Below are 19324 nucleotides of genomic sequence, written 5' to 3'. Positions count from 1 at the left end.
CCCCAAAACGCGCCCCCCCCCCCCCCCCCCCACACATGGGCCAATCAGCGCGCCAATAACCCCCGACCTCCGCGAAATGTGTCCCGAACCTGCCCCCGCAAAGCTCCAGACAGCTCCAGCTTGGGCACTACACAACACCATGACGCGCGAATCTCGGCATGGCACCCTTTGGAAAGGGCTGACGTGCCTTTTCGCCCTCCAATTGCCCTTTGCAGGTGCGCAGGTCGCAGAAGTTGAGAAGGCAACCAATGCGAGCTTGCTCTGGGGACCCTACCGCCCTAACCTCTACTTTGGCGTCCGGCCACGCATACCAAAGAGTCTGATGGGCGGGTTGATGTGGACGCGGGTTGAGGATTACCAAAGCGTGCAGCACAGTAGGTTGTCACCTCCGAAACTCAATGAACACCAATGCTGACCCGGCAGACTTCAGACACACTTGCGAACAGCACGAGCTCGATGGCTACGGTTGGGACGAATACGACGTACGCAGCGGCGGCCGACAAACCATCCACGATCCCGCCAACAAGATTGACATCACCACCGAGTTCATCAAGTTTCCCGGTGGAGAGCACGGCGGTAGCTGGGGTGCGAGGATCAAGGGCACACCACGGGAAGATGCTGGCCCCAACCTGCGAACGACCATCGTCTGGTACAACACGCTCGAGGGCTTCGGAAACTTGGAAGTCGCAGATGCGGACCCATCCGTGCCTGGCATGGAGGGCGATGTGGTTTTGAAGGGGCAGACTAAAGAACTGGGCGAGTTTGAGCTCACAGTCACGGATGGCAAGGGCAAGCACCCAGTTCATGAACACCCCAGCTACGACGAGAAGCCATTGGATCGGACACTCGTGCACAGCGGACAGGTACCAGAAGAAGCCGTATGGCAGGTCAAGGCCATGATGTTCGCACACATGAAGGGCCAGATCGACGTCTTGGTCCCCAAGTACGGCGAGCAGAACCCACCACCGCCAGAGCAGGTCTACACAATCCAGCATCTACCCGGTAAGGGCAACATGCACCTGGTGCAGAAGGTCTTTGAAGGTGCCTTTGAGTTCGACGTCATCTTCTCGTCTGGGTCCGTGCCGGAGAAGATTACGTCGGAGCATCTTACGCAGCAGATCGATTCCGTCACGTCAGGCTTCTCGGCTCGCTTCACGGACATCTTCAAGCCTCAGCCACCTTTCGTAAAGGAACGCTACGAGGAGTTTGGCAAGTCGCTGTTTTCGAACCTCATTGGTGGCATCGGCTACTTCTTCGGTGACTCCCGTGTCGATCGATCCTACGACCCTGCGTACGAGGAAGACAGCGAAGGCTTTTGGGAGGAGGCTGCCGAAGCGCGAAGCAGAAATCAAGCCCAGCTCGAAGGACCGTCTGAGTTGTTTACCGCCATTCCATCGCGACCCTTCTTCCCCCGCGGTTTCCTGTGGGATGAGGGTTTCCATCTCCTCCCCGTCATCGACTGGGATGCCGATCTCACTCTCGATATCATCAAGAGTTGGTTCAGCCTCATGGACGAAGATGGCTGGATCGGTCGCGAACAGATTCTCGGCCCCGAGGCCCGCAGCAAAGTACCAGAGGAGTTCCAAGTCCAGTACCCTCACTATGCCAACCCACCAACACTGTTCATGGTCATCACGTCCTTCCTCGACAAACTAGACGCCATCAAGACCGACACCAGCAGCGAGAAGCTGCAACAAGAAAAGTCGTACTCGATGCAGCTCTCGAACCGCGAAGCCGCCCTTGAGTACCTCCGCTCGCTCTACCCCTTGCTCAAGCGCAACTACTTCTGGTACCGCAAGACCCAGGCCGGCGACATCAAGAGCTACGACCGCGAAGCCTTCTCCACCAAGGAAGGCTACCGTTGGCGCGGACGCACACCTTCGCACATCCTCACCTCCGGTCTCGACGATTACCCTCGCGCGCAGCCACCACACCCTGGTGAGCTGCACGTCGACTTGATCAGCTGGATGGGCATGATGACGCGCGCAATCAAGCGCATTGCAATCTACCTCGACGAACAAGACGACGCGGCCGAGTTTGCGCGCTACGACGAAGCTATTGTCCGCAACATTGATGACTTGCACTGGAGTAAAAAGGACAAGGCGTACTGTGACGCCACTATTGATGACTACGAGGAACATTCTCTTGTTTGCCACAAGGGCTATATTTCGCTGTTTCCCTTTTTGACGGGCCTCGTGGACACGGGGAGTGATAAGCTGGGCCATGTACTTGATTTGATTGAGGACGAGGAGGAGCTGTGGAGTCCGTTTGGTATCAGGAGTTTGAGCAAGAGCGATGAGTTTTATCATACGGCCGAGGATTATTGGCGGGGTCCGGTGTGGATGCCGATTAATTATTTGGCTGTTAAGCAGTTACTTGTAAGTCTCTTCCTCTCGCTGTCTCTCCTTACTACCTCTTGAGTCTTCCCATACTCTTTCATTCTTACTAACTAGACTGATTCTAGAACGTCGCGACTCAACCCGGTCCTCATGGTGCTCGCGCAACCAAAATCTACACCGAACTTCGCAACAACTTGGTCAATACTGTCTATGAGAGTTGGAAGGAGACGGGTTTTGCGTGGGAACAATATAACCCCGAGACGGGTAAAGGACAGCGCACGCAGCATTTCACGGGCTGGACGAGTTTGGTGGTCAAGATTATGGCTATGCCGGATCTGAGTGGTCAGAGTGGGCATGATGAACTCTAGGTTTGAGGGGACATGTGCCGCATGCTATTCGCAAGGCTGAGAGAGCTGTAGGGCATACTCGCTGCGTTGCGGAGACTGTATGTATGGCTTACGTTTAGTATTGGGAGTTACGAACGCAATTCAAGAACAAGGTTGCTTGCCTGCGAGTATACGCTTTCGTGGGCGCAGTCGCTCGGCCGAACTTGAGTGCAACTGCAGAGGCAAAGTATGTGAGTTGTCTGGGCCGTTTGGGTTGCGTCGCTACTGCACCAGCGCGCTGCATCGGCCAGGATCGTTGCGGACCCGGCAGAGGTGGGTAGCTCAGAATTACTTCACTAGGTAGGTTGGTAGTAAGAATGATTCTATTCTATCTTCCTGCTCGCGGAGCGCATGTTATGAGCAGGTTCAGAGCTTGAGGTGACGGATAGTTGATGAGACACTCTCGTCCAGCGCATCACCATCAAGACCAGACACATCAGGACCGTGATTGCATTCTTCGCTCAACCTTTCAAATCGCGTGTAGCACACTTGATATCTCGATACTAGGTACAATAAGTTTCTTTTAACTCGAAAGGTAAGAGAGAGAGGTAAGAGAGAGAGGGAAGAGAGAGAGGGAAGAGAGAAGAAGGGGAGGGGCAAAAGAGAGAGAGAGAGAGAGAAAGAGAGAATATAGAAAGAAGAAAAGAAAAGAGAGATTAGTAGACATAGACTGAGAATAAGAAGTAAAAGTAAAAGGGAAGGTAGATATAAATACTAAGATATTGGGATAAGGTAAGATTAATCAAGCTACGTAACCTCGTTCTTAATATTGTTTCAAACCTCGCCCCTTATACCCTCTAATTCGAACCCTCTAGTGCCGCAATCTGCGACCGAACGAGATCTTGACACCAGGGGAGTGGGTTCCCAGATCTTGCTGTGTTCAGGAATTGCAAGTACTGTTCTCTGAGAATGCTCTCTGAGCATATGACGGGTAGCATCCCGTTTTTGGCGACGTGACTTGCGAAGAGAATGCGCGAAGTCCTCCCATTGCCATCTGGGAATGGATGTATGCTCACGTAGTAAAAACTGTCCCATGCTGCTCTGAACAGAGGGTGAATTTCGGGGATGTCCTCCCCAACAAACTCTGACCACCATTGGAGATTTTGGCGCAATTCTGGAGGATACGGGAAGATCGTGTTGGGGTCCGAATGAACCTGGATAGGCATGGTGCGTAGCTTGCCAGCCTTGAAATGGACTTTCGTCCCCAGAAAGAGTATTCGTGATATTGCTCGTATGTTTTCGAGCAGCTCCTCGGGCTTTATTACCCGTTCTAAATGTCCACTGGACAATGCGGCTTGTGTCGCAACGATATTGTTGCGTAACTCCAGATAATGATCTGCATCTGCGGTGTCACCGTGATCTAATCGCACCAATTCTTCTGCTGATGGTAGGCGAAGTTTTATCGCCTCCTCGAATACGCGCGCGCTCTTTGACGTTATCTTTGGTATAGCTGCCTCGACAGTTCTTGCAGTCGCCAAAGACAGGGGGTTTTTCTCTATCATGCAGCTTTTCCAGGAGAAATTAGCAAGAACGTTATTGCAAAACTCTGAAGTATCTTGCAGAATGTTCAATGGAGATCTCTCCTTGCCACCTAGGTGGACTTTTTCCCGCAAACTGTCTAATCTGCGCAACTCTCCCTCCAATTCCTTTTGCGCCGCTAGCCATGGCGCCTTGTTCCTGATGTTGTAGATCGAGTCCCAGACGCGTCCAGACTCCGCGAGTTTCGTCCACTCTGGACCGTTCTTGACGAGGTTGTTGAATTGTCCATAGTGCGTCCTAAGAAGTGCATTGCGTGCGGCGATAATCTCTTTGGTCCAAGGCATCTTTGTCGCTGGGTATGTCGTGGTGTTGAAGTGTTACGTTGGAGCGTTGCGTTAAAGCGTTGCGTTGGAGTGTTATTGTGTTAGTGTAGGTTAATAGGGATTATGGGAGGTTACGATGTTATTTATGTGTTATCTTAGCAGCTACGCTTCCTCGGTACCTGCTATAGTTCCTTGGTACCTGTTATGTTTCCTTGGTACTTGCCACGCTTCCATGGTACTTGCACCCTCAGCAGTCAACAAGCGTACTATCCACGACTGCAGCACCTCTGCGGTTGCTTACGACGAAGACAATTTGCTAGCGTACCTCGACGTGTTGGAGCAGATGCATGTCCTTGTTAGAGCGCTATCCAAGGGGGAGCCTGTGTTGGGTATATGTTCGGAGGCGAGAGAGCCGTATCAAACCATGGATCCAGGGCCCATTTATGATTGGCCTGTCTTTCGCCAATGTTTGGATCGCGCTGGTACCTACCTCCGGGCTCTAGGATGCCAGTGTGACTTCTTCACCAAGTCAAGAGTCAACAGAGCCTCTCTCTTACTCTCTCTGTCTCTTACCCGACCACTCTCTTACGCTCTCTCACTCTCACCCTACCTCTTTCTCTTACCTTCTCAAATTATCATACGAGGACGAGCCAGAGTAAAGGCAGACGCTTACAACGGCCATACAAGTGACTTTATCGACACGCGAGTGCCAAATCTGCTGCAGCCCACGCTGTGACGCGCTGACTTCCGAAACCACACTTATTGTAGTCACCGCGGTTGACTAACATCGATGGTAATACTCACTAACGTATCTATGCGTTTGATGCCTGGGTTGGCGCGATTCTTGAGTATACTAATATTCCTCAAGATAGAGCTTATAGTAGCCAAGCGCCGACAGCGTAGCTACCGCAGCGGCCGCCTCTCTACATCCCACCCGCGTACACTTTGTCTATCACAATCTTCCCACACCATTCCCCACCATCCTGATTTCAAGTCGTCTTTTTCCACTGGCCTGAACGTGTTGGCGTCGGTCCACTCATTCTCCTCCGCCCAGGTCACAAATCCATGCCCCCAATCACCATAGCACCCCAGCCCAGCGCCTATGGATGTCTGGCCCAGATGCGGAAACTGGCCGTGCAATGTCCACTCGCCAACGCTTCCGTCTTCAGTGTGAGAGCAAGCGAACACACGCACTCCCAGCACGCCGTACCAGCTGAAGACCTCGAGCACCGCACGCGCTTGCTCAAGCACTCGTACTGGCATCCATTTGATGCTGAAAAAGTGCTCCGGGCTGCGCGACGCGAGTGCGTCATCGACCTCAGATACGGCGCAGTTGCAGAGAGGGTCATTTTGGTCTCCGCTGGCTACATGCGTATGGAAGGCGATGAACTGCTGCTTTCCGTTCTTACGGCGCGAAATCTGGAGCAGGTCTTGGCCCACCGGCTTGGGTGAGGAGGGAAGAGACGGCACGAGCGCGGTGAGCAGAGGGCCTACAAGTTCGCTGCTTACAGTCGGGTCGCATTGGTGCAGTCCCACGCACACGATGTCAGGGCTTCCACTCTGCTGGCCGTAGATGGCTACGGTGGTCCTGTCGTCGGGTGTGGGCTTCACGACCACGGCTTGATCGTGGCCCCAGCCCATCACGTCGCCCACGAGCACCGATGCGTCCTGTTCCGCTTCGAGCTCAAGGTCGAAGTCCGCAGTTACGAGGTTGGCGTTGCCGGCATCGTCAAAGTCGATCTTCGCTAGATTCACCCACTCACTGTCCTCCTTAGGCCCGGCGCGCGCCAGCAAGATACTCTGTCTGGAGGCACCGGCACCTTGAAACGGCTTGACAAAGCCGTAGGGTGCCTTGGGTAGAGACAACGTCCTTTGCACCAAGCTGTCGCCCAGTACTCCAACCAGTACTTGATTCTCGGACTGCGAGACGGCGACGATCTCTCCCCCGGCGATGAAATTTCCGGTAACAAAGCGAGTCAGGTTGAGCATAAAGTTCGCTGGGACGCTGCTTAGGATGGTCGCGTGTCTGGTCATTGAAGCACGCACCGCCCAGGAATGCTTTGGTGAGAAGGTAGCACAGGTGCCATCGGAGAACCCATTGGGACCTGGTTCCGATGAATATTCCGTCTGCGTCATCTCGATATTCCCGCTCCCATCGGCCATCGCTGCGTAGGTGAATCCGATGATGCCAGTCCTCCCGCCGGATCGCATCCAATGCAGGACCTCTCTGCTTGGCGCGATGTCCTGATCAATGAGCCTGTTGCGAATGGTGAATGTCGATTGGGTCTTGTCCGCAAACTTGACTTCAGCAGGGGTCCAAAAGTTGATGCAGCAGCCCTCACTGGCGCTGCCGTCGAGATCTTGGATCTGCATGAAACCGCCGGATAGCAACCCGTCAATCGAGATCTGCATCGGAAATTGGCCATTCACCACGAAGTCAGCAGCCTTTATGGTGTTGCCATAGTCGACATCGCCTGGCGATTGAGTTTTTCGAGCGCCGTAGTTAGAATGGTCGCTCAGGTCCTTACGAACCGTGCATTGGCTTTCCGTGACGTTGTCATGCAAAGCCATCCACAGCGGAGCGGGATTGTGCTTGTCGTATCCGCTCCATCCGCTGTTCTTCCAGTCCTGGGGTTCGATAGCGGTCATTGGCTGGGGCATGAGTTGCATGGCCTTGAACCAGCTCTTGTTCTTTTCCCAATTCTCGATCTGCCTGTCGCCTTTATATCCGACACGGAACACCTCGGCGGTTGACTCCTTCAAGCAATACATGCTGTTATCGTTAGCAATTTGCGCGGCTTGCGAGAGATGCGCACGACGCCTACCATCGAGCGCGGTTCACCGAGGCTTGTGGCTCCATGAATTGTTTGTCACCTTAAGACTCGTCAGCTAGGTCTTGAGTCTATTTAACATCCTCTCACCATATTCGATCCACTGGTCTCCGAGCTCATTGCGAACCAAGAGGCCGGTAGCGCTGTCATCGTCGTGCATCTGTTCCCATCAGCTTAGCCCAAAAACGAGGGCCATTTACTAACGTATCGACATTGAAAGTCCCAGACTGCATGGTCTCGTGCAGCGTGCCACCCCATAGACACATAATTCGGGTTGTGGAAGGCCCGCCGAGGAGCCCGGAGATGCCCTGAGCTGAACAGGTCCGTAAGGAAATGGGCTGCGAAAGCCTCGTGGACGTAAGCCGTGCGAAGCATCTTCATCTTTGCCTCATCTGAAGGCTCGTCGCGTGCCTTTCGAGCTATCTGGAGGGCGCTAGTATGACCGACACAGTACGCCATGACCGCGTAATCACCCTTGTCCAGTTAGCTCGCAACTCCAAGGCACTCGAGTGCACTTACAAAGTGGTCGATGTTTGTGTAAGCGATCCAGGCATACACCGATGAAGCTCTGGTGAAGCCTGTCTGTGTCATTTTCGTATATTCATCGTCGGTTGGGATATGGCAATGTCCGTGGTCGTGGCTGTAGGACATGTGCTCATGACTGAGATGGTTAGAAAGAGCAATGATAGCGATTGGCTACATACTATGCTGTGGCTGTGTTGTCTCCATCTTTCGTGGCGGCATTGAGCGCATTGTGCTCGGAAGTAATGAGCTCTCTGACTCCCTTCAAGTAACCGTCCGTGTCTCGTAACATGCTCTGGACCGCCGACTCGAAGCGGGCAAGAGGCTCTTTGGACGATTCCGGATGTATGAGGGTTCCAAAGCCGTGAACGTTTGAGATGGGAAAGTACGCCTCGTAGCCTTCCTTGTTCGTGTAAAAGTCGCCCGCAATCGCAATGATGTTACTGAAATTCAAGTCGACGTCCCCTTCTTTAGTATTCACAGTCACCAGAGCCTCTTCATTTGGTAGCTTATCTTCATGGATACTAAACAGTTCCACGAAGCGAGCTGTCTCTTCGTGTTCAGCAGCTACACAGTCATTATCATATACAAATTGAATAAGCAGGTGTATCATACCTTCTAGCCAATATCCTCGAAAAGGCTTTTTGTTCGGAACATGACTGTTGACTATATACTCGCAGTCTTCGCCTGCAATCTTTGGTGGGTTAAGGTATCCAAGCTCTTGGAGCTTCTGCTGGAGAGCTTCGCTGGAGCTTTCCGCAGCTGTGGGTGTGGCTGCCATACTTGCCGCCTTGTCAAAAGAGTTGATCTTCGTACCACCTCACGAGCTGTAAAGTCGAGCCGAAGCAGAACTTATACAAAACGCTCCTCATGCTGAGGGTACTGAATGGCTTTTTCCAGCTAGGCGACCATATCTTTCGAGCTGTATGGCACATGCCAGTGCAGATGCATCGCTAGCGTGTTCACATCGTAGTTGTGAGTTCTGTCCACGCGACTTGAGGCCTAGACTGTTGTCGACGAACCTAAAAGAATAACACCATCCTAAAAGAGGTCGCCAAACTGCCGACAGCTGTCAGCCTCACCTGCGTGGCTTGCGCGACTAAGGGAATCGAGCGGCCTAAGCGAGGAATGGGTACGGGCCGCAACCTAATTCAGCTTCCTCTCCCATCGCTCAGCCCCGTACATGGACGCAGCTTCCATACCCGATGAGCTTCAAACCAGAACTGTCCATGGAGATCCGTCTAGAGCCCCAAGTGTTTGCGCGACCAGGCGAAGCGAGTGGCTTAAGCGAGGGCCGAATACGGGCCGCACCCTGATTCAGCTTGCGCCCGCATCGCTCAGCTCCGTACAAAGACGCCGCTTCCATCTTCGATAATTTCTAGGCCAGATCTGTCTTTGGAGATCTGTCTAGAGCCCTAATTGCTTGCACGATAGAGCCGAGGAACGAGAGCCCAGATGGGGCTGATGGTTGAAGGCGGGCAGATGATTGCCCGACCCTTCGTGCTGCACCTACAACTGTGTATATATGTAAGTGTATCCTGTCGGCAATGCTTGTGGGTAAGCTTTGCAGCAAAACTCATACTTGTACACCTTAAATCGCATCACACATACAGACACATCAATTCTTTTCCAAGACATGGCAATCGAACTTCAAACCACTATTGCTACGAGCAAGGAGCGAACTTTGGGTCGGCAGAAGGTATGTCTGCGAATTAGTGGAACTCTTGGTTATCTTTATATCTAAATCCTCCAAAGGCACAGAATGATGCGAGCTCCGACAGTGTTAAGCCGACGGAGGTATTCAAGAAGTACTTTGGTGGCATCTGGGTGAAGATCATTAACAAAACCCAATTCCACCTCAGCTATGTACCCGGCGACCTGAACTACGGGGAGATGATCAATGGCCCGCCCGACGCCGATGCATGGAGCACCGGAGGTTTCGGCATTGGAGGCAATACATTCCTCGGTGTGGGTGTGAGACCGAAGGGTGGAATACAGATGCGCTTGAAGCTGGATGATGGTCACAATTTTGACTTTACCCTCGTAAGCTTGAACTCTCGACGCTTATAGCTGAGCGATCGACATGCTGAGAATCAACTATAGGGACTCTCATCGGCACTGGTGGGTAACTACAATGCGGCTTTGGTCAAAGGCCACGACCGCGGCGCTGCCGTCAGGGCGCTGAACGCAGCTGGTGGTGATATCTCATCTGACAAGTACGAGGGAGTCATGGGCGATATCAAGCATACGAAGACTCAGTTCACTATCAAGGTAGTCACCGCGCCCGGCTACGAGATGATTTTGGCGATCTCCCAGGACGAGTGAAGTCTCGGCATTCCGCAGCGGTGTGTCCTAGTGTGTACAACCACGTCAGAGTTGTGTACGACCTCTGCGTACTGCGAGGATGTTTGGAGGATTTTGGTTAACATGACGCAAGGATGCCCTAGTAGATTGCGCAAGATGTCAGATGTTGTTCTCATTACTGTACTGGAAAGACAGTTTCCAGAGCTACGGAGTTTGGGTGTTTTGGGAGTGCAAGTACAAGTATAGCAAGGCATTTACTACTAATTCGCTTAGGTGCAAGTAGTCGGATTAAGGGTCATCACCATGCTTACGTCTCTCGTGCCTCCTTCTCGCTTCCACATTAACGCATTGATGTCCAAGATCTGGGAACTTCCATGTTTCGCTACATTGTCTTCCTATTCTTCCCTTGAGAGACTTCGCTATGTCCCTGCCTGCCTCTTTGGCCCCTAGGGTTGCCCGCACCAGGAAACCCCACGAAGTCCCGCCCAGTGACATTGAACCTTTCGTCTGCAGTTGCTAGCATCAGTGGCCATGCTGCGTAAGTCAATTACACGGCTGCATGTACGTTCCAAGATACTTCCATGCACCATCGGCGAAACTAAGGTCTGTCCGGATTCGTCATCGATGTTGGTGTCGTTGGTGACGTTAGCTTTGTCAGTGAGACTCCCGCTGTGCCCGCCACCATGAAACGTCAAGGTTATCCCACCATCTCTGTCGTTTAGATTCTTACCACTCTCAATTACGCCGTTACTAACAGCGCATCGCAATGTCAGGCCACAATTGGCTGAGTCCCAGAGGCCGATGCAAGCATCACTGACTGGTTGGAGCAACGCCTTATTGCATATCAAGTCCAAGAATCTTAGAATTTTGGAGGTGCAAGACGAGGCGACAGCAGTGAAAATAGTATAGAGCACTTCGATCAGATCAGTTCTGCCAAGACTGCAAAAGAAGCAGTCAACGCCATCGGACGCGCAGTGCTCGGCGAATCGAGCAAACTGAAAGTCAGTCTGGTAGACATTATCCTGCCTTACACACTCCGGAGTCATACAGATTTATCTCACTAGTGAAGGTGGGACTATGCAACTGGATCGTGATAGATTTTGCTGCTTACGTCTCCCTCCTTTTGATTCGAGAGTCTAGGAGTATCGAAGAGCCCATCGGTCTAGTAGTAGGTGGGTCGAAGTTGGTACCAGCCAAGCTACAAGAAGCTTTGTCGAAGCCTGTTTGAGAAGCCTTGATTTAGCTAGGTATCTGCGTAGTCTCCCTCACCTATCATGTAGCTTCCTGCATTAGCATCACATATCATAGAGTAAAGACAAAGAATGTCTGCACGCTGAATAAAGCGTTCGCACAGAGTCACTACAATCGAGATTCAGATCTATCACCATACACTCAGAAATCATGACTATCAATCCATCTCATAAGCTTACGTCGTGTTGCCATGTCGCCAGCCTATTTTATCGCCTGTTACCTCCGCATTGGGGACGGAAGTTGACTTTTCGATGTGAATTGCTATTTCAAGATCCATATGCGGATAGAGCGAAGGTATCACGCAACTTAGAGAATGCGTTACTATCACTTCATCAAATGCACCAAAGATTCGCCTTACGTTGTTCAAACTATCGAGTGTTAGAATAACATCAAGAGAATAGAAGAGACGATTGAAAAGACTCCCGAAGAATCACTTAAGGATCTCTACGATGATATCCCCAGATGTACAGACAACAAGAACCTGTTCTCGATCAATTGCGAGCTTCAAGGCTGTTACGTGGATGATGCATTGACAAAGGAAGTGTAGGTCGCGAACAGCAAAGGATTTCGAGTCAAGAACAGTTTTGTAGGCGGCGGGATAGATAGCCGCTCCAACCGGATACTCATGGCTCTAACAACTCATCTACGGTGCGCGTTGAGTGTTCGTAACAATGTTAAGGTTGTCGAATTCGTAGGATGGAAAAGCGTAGTATAGAGTCAAGTACGACAACCCGAGTTCTCAAAGCCAAGGCAATGCCAATGATTATGTGAGATTAATACGATCCTGCCCAGAGATCATGGGTACTAGGAGAATGGCCATGACGCCACATTTCTCATCGCATTTCGATAAAAGCAAATTGGATCCTTCAGGATCACGGCTAACCCTACGCGACGTTCCTCGGCAGGAACCTTTCCTTTTTGTATCACACAACAAAACAGCTCACAACTTCGAAGGGAAAGGTCATGCCTTAGCTGGCCAGTGAAATGAGCAACAGAGACAACATCTCATGCAGACTAGAACACCGCGCAACAACAAGGAAACGGAGGCGCAATTGGTTTGAATATTAGGCAGGACGCAAACCCGTCGATATTCTCTAGTATCTCAGCGCGACGAGCTAATGCGACAGCTTATATGAGGTTTGCAACAGATGACCTATAGGAAGGTCATGATACGAATAGAGATGGGTCACGAAGAACTGGTTACTAGGCGGGAGACTTACAAACAACGCTGCGTAGGTAGCAAATTCAACACGGTCAAGATGATTGGATGAATTACTGAAGGCGAAGGTTATAGTTATGAGAGGGTCGAGGGACTGCGAGGTATAGTGCGCATAGGTACCAGGGTAGCCATGAGGAGACGCTGCAGTTGTTGCAGCGATATCGTGCAGAAATCCCACACTTTCAAGGAAGAAACTGAGGGCGCAGATAGTAGTGGAACTTCTGAAAAGCGGTCCATTATTACAAAAGTTCAAGTGCGCGGTTCAGTCTTGCGCACGTTATTGAGTGCGCGCGCGCCCTGGTGGTGTTGCGAGGCCATTCGGTTGGCCGCCTGCACCGCTCGGTAGGCTGCACTGCCCAGTTGGATGCCTTACTCGGGTGGCTGCATGTAGAGGTTTCGTATAGGTTCTGCCGCTTTGATTGGAAGTCTTGCTCGGTTGGATGGTAATGTTATATAGACTTCCCCTTGTTCACGCTTTTTGTGCCATGCCCTGTTGTGCCCTCGATTTTCCCTTCTTCCTGTTGTCAACCTTTGAAAGTGGCACACCCAACCAGACCAGAGGCGCCATCGCAGAACTCCGATCAGCTTTCTGAGGTGCGTGGTGCTAGAGGGTCGCACGTCAATTCATCAGCTCCAGCCTAGCGCTTGATCCCAGTCGCATCCTGCGAACGGTCGCAAACGACGCCACTCCAGCTTCTTGGTCGACAACATGAAGCTTCGATACGCCCTGGGGGTAATCTATGCCTCGACTTTGTCGCTTTCAGGCGTATGCGCCATTGAGCTGGACGTCGATTCACCAGGTAGGTATCTTGACTAACGGTGGCTTCTCCGGATAGCGCTGATGTTCATAGACTCGATCAAGAACGCTGCAAAAGCACTGTCGAAGAACCTAAGGAAATATTACACTGGCGACAGGCTAGGAGACGTCCCTGGTAATCTTCCGGATCCGTATTATTGGTGGGAATGCGGTGCTATGTTCAACGCGTTCATCGATTACTGGTATTATACTGGAGACGACCAATACAATGCTATTACAGAGCAAGCGCTGCAGCATCAGATTGGGGACTACAATGCTTTTATGCCGCCAAATCAGACTAGAACCCTTGGAAACGACGATCAAGCATTTTGGGGCATGGCCGCCATGTCAGCCGCTGAGAATAGATTACCTGACGTCAAAGACGGACCTTCATGGCTCTCTCTCGCTCAAGCCGTGTTCCAAACTCAGCATAATCGATGGGATACAGAGAAATGCGGTGGCGGGTTCAAGTGGCAGATCTTTTTCACGAATCCCGGATACACCTATAAGAACACGATCTCTAATGGATGCTTCTTCAATATCGCTGCACGTCTATATAAGTATCTTGGAAACGATACGTACTCTGATTGGGCCGAAAAGACTTGGGAGTGGGAGCAGTCCATCGGACTCATAAGCTCAGATTTCCATTTCTTCGATGGCACCGGCGACTCTGAGAACTGCACTTCTATAAAGAAAATTCAATGGACCTACAATGCCGGCGTGCACATCTCTGGTGCTGCTGCGATGTGGAATGTTGTACGTATACGACAGCCTTGGCTTACTGAAAAGGCGCACGTCTGCTAACATGAATCAGACTCAAAATCAGCTATGGAAAGATAGGGTTCAAGGCATCCTCAATGGACTTGACGTCTTCTTCAAGGATGGTGTCATGACGGAAGTCGCATGTGAGAACAATGGCATGTGCAACCTCGACCAGCGCTCCTTTAAAGCATATCTCGCCCGCTGGTTAGGATACACGGCCATCGTCGCGCCATGGACGCGCGAGCAGGTCAGTTGCGACTATACTCAATGCACGTAAAACATATACTGACGTCGTATGTTCGCATTCACAGATCGACCCATTGCTTAAAGCCTCAGCAAAGGCGGCTGCAGCACAGTGTAATGCTAGTGCAGACCAGGTGTCGTGCGGTCTCCGATGGACGAAAAATGGCATAAATGACGGCAGCTTTGGTGTCGGTGAACAGATGGCTGCGTTGGAAATAGTCCAGGCACTGCTTTATCCCACTGTGGATGGTCCGGCTACTACTGAAAGAGGTGGTATTTCGCAGAGCAATCCAAACGCTGGAATCGAGGCGCCTAACGACGATGGTTCTACTCATTTCGATTCTATCAGTACTAGAGATCGGGTTGGCGCAAGTGTCTTGACTGTTCTTGTGGTGGGTGGTTCGCTTGTCGGTGCTTGGTGGATGGTTTCGTAGTTAGTATGCATGCTCAGTGACGGCTCGCTCTACTACGATGTACGTACAGCGAACGTAGTATGAATCAAATCGCGAGAGGAGCCAGCAATAGCGACGCTATCGACTTGCCAAAAGAGTCGTTGAACTGCTTAACGCTGTGAAGTGCACCATAGCCAACCCGCGATGCTGTATAGGCATGTGAGTGCCTTCGCCGTCACACCCTGGTCTCTCGCATCGTAAATGCACAGCTACGGGAGAACCATAACCAACATAACTGGTAGTCGACTCGCAAGTGTGTAGCCTTCTCGAGTAATGTGTGGATCAGATTGTGGAACAAAGTAGCATGTAGGTTCCCTGTGGGCGGCATAAGAATTGGTGACTGCGAGAGATAGTGCACGAGTTCATACGGATTTTGAGAACTATAGAAAAATCGGAAGAGCTACGCAAGGGTTCTGTAATACAGTTTCGACACCTTGAAAGTCAAAAAGCAAAATGCGTCCTTCCCTTCTCACGTCAGCGCTAATTTCCAGTACCAAGTGAAGTGAAGGTAGGCAGCCCACCAGAATATTCCCTCTAACCAAAAGTCATCCCAGGAGCAGACAAGGACACAGGGTCAGTCAAAGGCTCGTACTCTCTCCGCCTTGTCTGGAACGTATGTAAAGGTTCATGAATGCCTCTCGTCCACCTTACAGGAGCTTCACCATCTTCTGTGTCTGTAGTTTCACGTTCCAATCCGTCGCATCGACATCCCTGCAGTCGCAATCTGCTTTGTGTGCGATGCACGATCTCTTCGTCCATGGCGGTGGTATCCAAGAGCGCTATTGCGCGTGCTTGTCGAGCTTGGAGAAGCATGCGATCAGTTATGCGGACGAAGTCGCGGCGCTCGTCAAGGTAAGGCCGTAGCAGTTCGTCGACTCGGTATGAAATCATGGATTCATTGAGCTTATCATAGACGTCACCGTATCGAACCGGCCAGAGAGCACTTCTCTGCTCCGCCGCATTTCGTAGGGCATTCTGTTCCCATTCTCTTTGCATAAGATATGATGTCATGTCTGCAGCGATGGCTATGGCCCTGCGCCTATACGGGAGTTGCGCAAGAAACGGGTGGTTCCAGAGCCGATGATGAGGAGGCGCTGCATCTGGACAGGCAGATGTCATAGCGAGATACATGGCCCTGGCGTTCGGATGGAGGTCGGCGAGAATTGGGTCGTTCCATGCCTCACGTTGTTGTGGCGGTATGTCTGGTCTGGTAAGTAGTGTGGTGAAATAACTCGCCCTGTCATCGATCGAGAGGCCTGCTAGGCTCGGTGAGTTCCATGCCGGCTGCGGAGGTCGTGTGATGTATTGTATCATAGTGAGGGGGATGTTCGAATGACTTGTGGGGTTCGTGCTCAGTTGTATTGTGGAAGGCTGAGTGCTACGTTCATCGTCTCGAGATACGTGTTGATCGGCGGACTCGGCCGTCGTCATCGTGTTGGGTCCAGGGACGGTAGGACCACTCGACACTGTTTGAGGTTCCGCCTGAGACAGGAGAGGAAGAGTGGCTGAGAATGAATCCGTTGCTCTATTCCTGGGGTGGGAGTGTTGACCGCTAGTATCGATAGCGTGTGGATTACTTGCTGGTGCACCATTCGAATGCTCTTGCGATTCCGCCCGACAAACTTCATATCCTTCTGGGGCTCGTCCTTGTGTTAACTCGGGAAGAATCGTGTTAAGTTGGCCGGGGTGAGTTTGCTCCTGTTCAGTTGTACAAGGACCATCGGGTGTAGGCGAGGCCGCATTTGGGGACTGCGACAGCTGCGCACTCTGATCAGTCACTGGAGGACCTTCTGGATCTTGTTGTGACTGCACCCTGGACCAAGCAACTTCCAATACCTCAGTACTGTCTTTGAGTGAATGTTGTGGGCGGTAAAGAGAGTTCGTAGTGCCCTCCCCTTTACGCCGCCGTGAGACGCTGTTGCCTGTATGGCTCAAGCTGGAACTGCGACGGTAAGTAAGCGAAAGATGGAGATGACGTGATATCGATAGAGGCGTGAGTTGATAAATCTCGTCGTAGAGTAGCGATGTAAGCGTTGAGCGGTGCAGTGTTGGGATGTTGCAGCCTGGGGATGTTGTGTTGATGGCGCGGAAAGAGGTGCAGGTGGTTCTGAGAACCGGCCACATGTCGAGGTAGGCGCCGTCGCATCGCGCATCCCATTCTCGTAATGGCAAGGGAGGTTCACTTCACCTAGTAGCATCTTACTCCATCTGCGTTAGACCAGGTAAAGAAGGAGATTGGCAACGGCACAGATGTACAGACTTAAAGATTAAACATCGATATCTATAGAATTTAAATCAAACTAGCAAGGAAGAATTTGAACAAGGTGTTCAGATACTCAAGACAGCTGTGGGATTTACAAAGTCCAAGCGGCAAGAGCACCGAGCATAGATAATGCCATAGCGATTGAGTTAATAGACGACACGGAAGTAAAGGTCCCTGCACCAGTCGCAGTAGCATTATTAACAGCTGATACAACATCGATGGGAGCGGGGAATGAAGAGTTCGCGCTGCCTGCAGGGCAGGTGAGGTTCCAGCGAGGAGTGGTGCTTAGATCGTCGGTGACAGCGAACTTGACTTCGTTCGCTGGATTGGCGTCACGAAGGGTATACCAAAAGACGTTTTCTCTGCCGAAGAGCCGGCAACCGATTTCTCGCCAATATGTAGCAGCATTGTCGACAGTAGACTACAGAAAGGTTACCAAGTTAGTACATGTCTTCCATGTGTCTTGTGTAGTCGCAACTCACCTCAGCATTAGCCCACGCTGGGCCACTGTATGGCCAACCAGTTTCGGTGATCCAAACGTCTTTGTCGCCAACAGCACGCTCCGTGGCAGTCAAGGCGCCATTGAAAATAGCAGCTGCATTCTCAATGCTGTTGTCGACAGGGTCCACATAAAAGGGAAAGATGTTGACGGAAACGAAATCGACCTCATCAACAACAGCAGCGTTGGAGCTGTTCACCCAGGCGTCCCAGGCGTCGACGTGAGTGTAAGGCTTGTCTGTGAGCGCCGTGTTGTTCAGACGCGCGCGAGCCTCCCTGATGAAGCGCACGATGGTATCCGGTCCGTTTCCGATTCCGGCGTCATTCCTCTCGCCAGATTTTGAGGCTCGATAGAGGTCCTCGCTACCAACAGAGATACCCACGACCAGATCCGCCAGATCCGAGCCATGCTCTTCGAGAGCTGCTTCAAGCGCATTGAGCTCATTGTCAATGCTGTCGGTCCCCGAAGCCCAGATACCTAGAAGAAGGCTTGTGTTCGTCGCAACTGCAGCCGATAATGCAGTGATTGGTGTATCCTGGGTCTCCCATTGGACATTGGAATACAAGCGGATAGTGTTGATTCCATCAGGTGCACCTTCCAAATTCTGCGCAGTTCTGAACTCACGCTCGAAGTCTTCCTGCGTCTTAGGATTACCCTGATCGTCGGAGGCGCCAGAGTTGAACCCCACGATGGGATTTTGAGCAGCTGCACAGCCCAATGATGCTGCGATGCTGAGTGCTGATGAGATACGCATGTTTGCAAAGAGTGAAATATAGTTGGTGACAGGCGGGAAAGTAGAAGAGAAAAACGTGTAAGAGAGTCAATATTCTGCCACGACAGCTGTTAATGAGGAACAGTAGAGATTAGTTATTGCCATGTTTGTCTACGATGGTCGCCAAGTATTGCATGAGATATGGACCGCATCTCGGAGGTATTCGCGGATATTTGTGGTAGTTGTTGGTGATTCGATTGGACCCGTGCGGCCTGGTCTGTCTAGGCAAGGCTCCGTGCCAACCCGCTAGGAAACTTTAACGTTCGCGTACTACCGCACTGGAATTCGCGTCACTGCGACTTGTAGCAGGACGTGGGGAGTATGTGAATGTGGGGAGGCAGTGGGGTTTAGTCCGGTGCTGCGGAGATGAACCCTTGGGAAGCGATCAAGATCTCGTATTCATGCACAGAATGATGTCCCAGATGCTGGAAGCACGTGACCTCGACTGACATGAGCAGAACAAATCCTCTCATCTTAGAACTGGTCTTATCCTGAATCTCGCAGAGCTGAGTTGGGCATCGTGATAGTTCCGTTGAGCAAATCTTGTGATTACTCATCCAGGCACTTGCGGCAGCACTATCGGGCCGGTCATCTTTGATTCCGACTCCGCATATCGTCTCAGCAGTGGTTACAGCATGTTATGTTGCTCGGAATCGAATGCGACCGTAGGGGATGGCCATGCTCGTCTTGGCAACAGCGTTGGAGAGTTCCGTCCCGCGCCTCTACTTGATATCAGTTCTATCGTTCTCTAATCTCTTAATTGGCACGCCTTGGCTGGGCGTAACGGCTGCCTCTACCTTTTTATGTGCTGCGACACCGACAGCGGATGTGGCAATCTGAGCTCACCAAGACGTGGGAAAGAATGACTCGAGTGCTCTGCTCA

The 19324-nt window shown here is 51.6% G+C and overlaps 7 protein-coding genes across 7 annotated transcripts; 3 read left to right on the top strand and 4 right to left on the bottom strand.

Annotated features, from left to right (window-relative positions):
* Window positions 1-76: 76 nt before the first annotated feature.
* On the top strand, window positions 77-2707 carry J4E82_009982 (uncharacterized protein; the record flags this gene model as incomplete). Its single annotated transcript, XM_051736200.1, has 3 exons — window positions 77-374; window positions 424-2378; window positions 2465-2707. 3 exons carry the CDS (start codon window positions 77-79, stop codon window positions 2705-2707), a joined length of 2496 nt encoding a protein of 831 aa, XP_051584048.1.
* Window positions 2708-3522: 815 nt separating this feature from the next.
* J4E82_009981 (uncharacterized protein) lies at window positions 3523-4548 on the bottom strand (the record flags this gene model as incomplete). Its single annotated transcript, XM_051736199.1, has 1 exon — window positions 3523-4548. One exon carries the CDS (start codon window positions 4546-4548, stop codon window positions 3523-3525), a length of 1026 nt encoding a protein of 341 aa, XP_051584047.1.
* Window positions 4549-5430: 882 nt separating this feature from the next.
* Window positions 5431-8661, bottom strand: J4E82_009980 (uncharacterized protein; the record flags this gene model as incomplete). The annotated part of the gene is made up of 7 exons (XM_051736198.1): window positions 5431-7300; window positions 7353-7401; window positions 7449-7518; window positions 7563-7832; window positions 7878-8019; window positions 8063-8447; window positions 8496-8661. 7 exons carry the CDS (start codon window positions 8659-8661, stop codon window positions 5431-5433), a joined length of 2952 nt encoding a protein of 983 aa, XP_051584046.1.
* Window positions 8662-9516: 855 nt separating this feature from the next.
* On the top strand, window positions 9517-10205 carry J4E82_009979 (uncharacterized protein; the record flags this gene model as incomplete). The annotated part of the gene is made up of 3 exons (XM_051736197.1): window positions 9517-9579; window positions 9636-9923; window positions 9984-10205. 3 exons carry the CDS (start codon window positions 9517-9519, stop codon window positions 10203-10205), a joined length of 573 nt encoding a protein of 190 aa, XP_051584045.1.
* A 3158-nt stretch (window positions 10206-13363) lies between these two features.
* J4E82_009978 (uncharacterized protein) lies at window positions 13364-14889 on the top strand (the record flags this gene model as incomplete). The annotated part of the gene is made up of 4 exons (XM_051736196.1): window positions 13364-13454; window positions 13506-14206; window positions 14265-14459; window positions 14524-14889. 4 exons carry the CDS (start codon window positions 13364-13366, stop codon window positions 14887-14889), a joined length of 1353 nt encoding a protein of 450 aa, XP_051584044.1.
* A 552-nt stretch (window positions 14890-15441) lies between these two features.
* On the bottom strand, window positions 15442-16338 carry J4E82_009977 (uncharacterized protein; the record flags this gene model as incomplete). The annotated part of the gene is made up of 1 exon (XM_051736195.1): window positions 15442-16338. The coding sequence occupies one exon, from the start codon at window positions 16336-16338 to the stop codon at window positions 15442-15444; it is 897 nt and encodes a 298-aa protein (XP_051584043.1).
* Window positions 16339-17261: 923 nt separating this feature from the next.
* J4E82_009976 (uncharacterized protein) lies at window positions 17262-18423 on the bottom strand (the record flags this gene model as incomplete). Its single annotated transcript, XM_051736194.1, has 2 exons — window positions 17262-17591; window positions 17653-18423. 2 exons carry the CDS (start codon window positions 18421-18423, stop codon window positions 17262-17264), a joined length of 1101 nt encoding a protein of 366 aa, XP_051584042.1.
* Window positions 18424-19324: the final 901 nt, after the last annotated feature.

Source organism: Alternaria postmessia, assembly GCF_024291825.1.
Source record: "Alternaria postmessia strain BMP 2775 chromosome Unknown scaffold_107, whole genome shotgun sequence".
Taxonomy (NCBI): Eukaryota; Fungi; Ascomycota; class Dothideomycetes; order Pleosporales; family Pleosporaceae; genus Alternaria; species Alternaria postmessia.
Note: the sequence above shows the minus strand (reverse complement) of the source record. Positions and strands in the feature narration are given on the sequence as shown.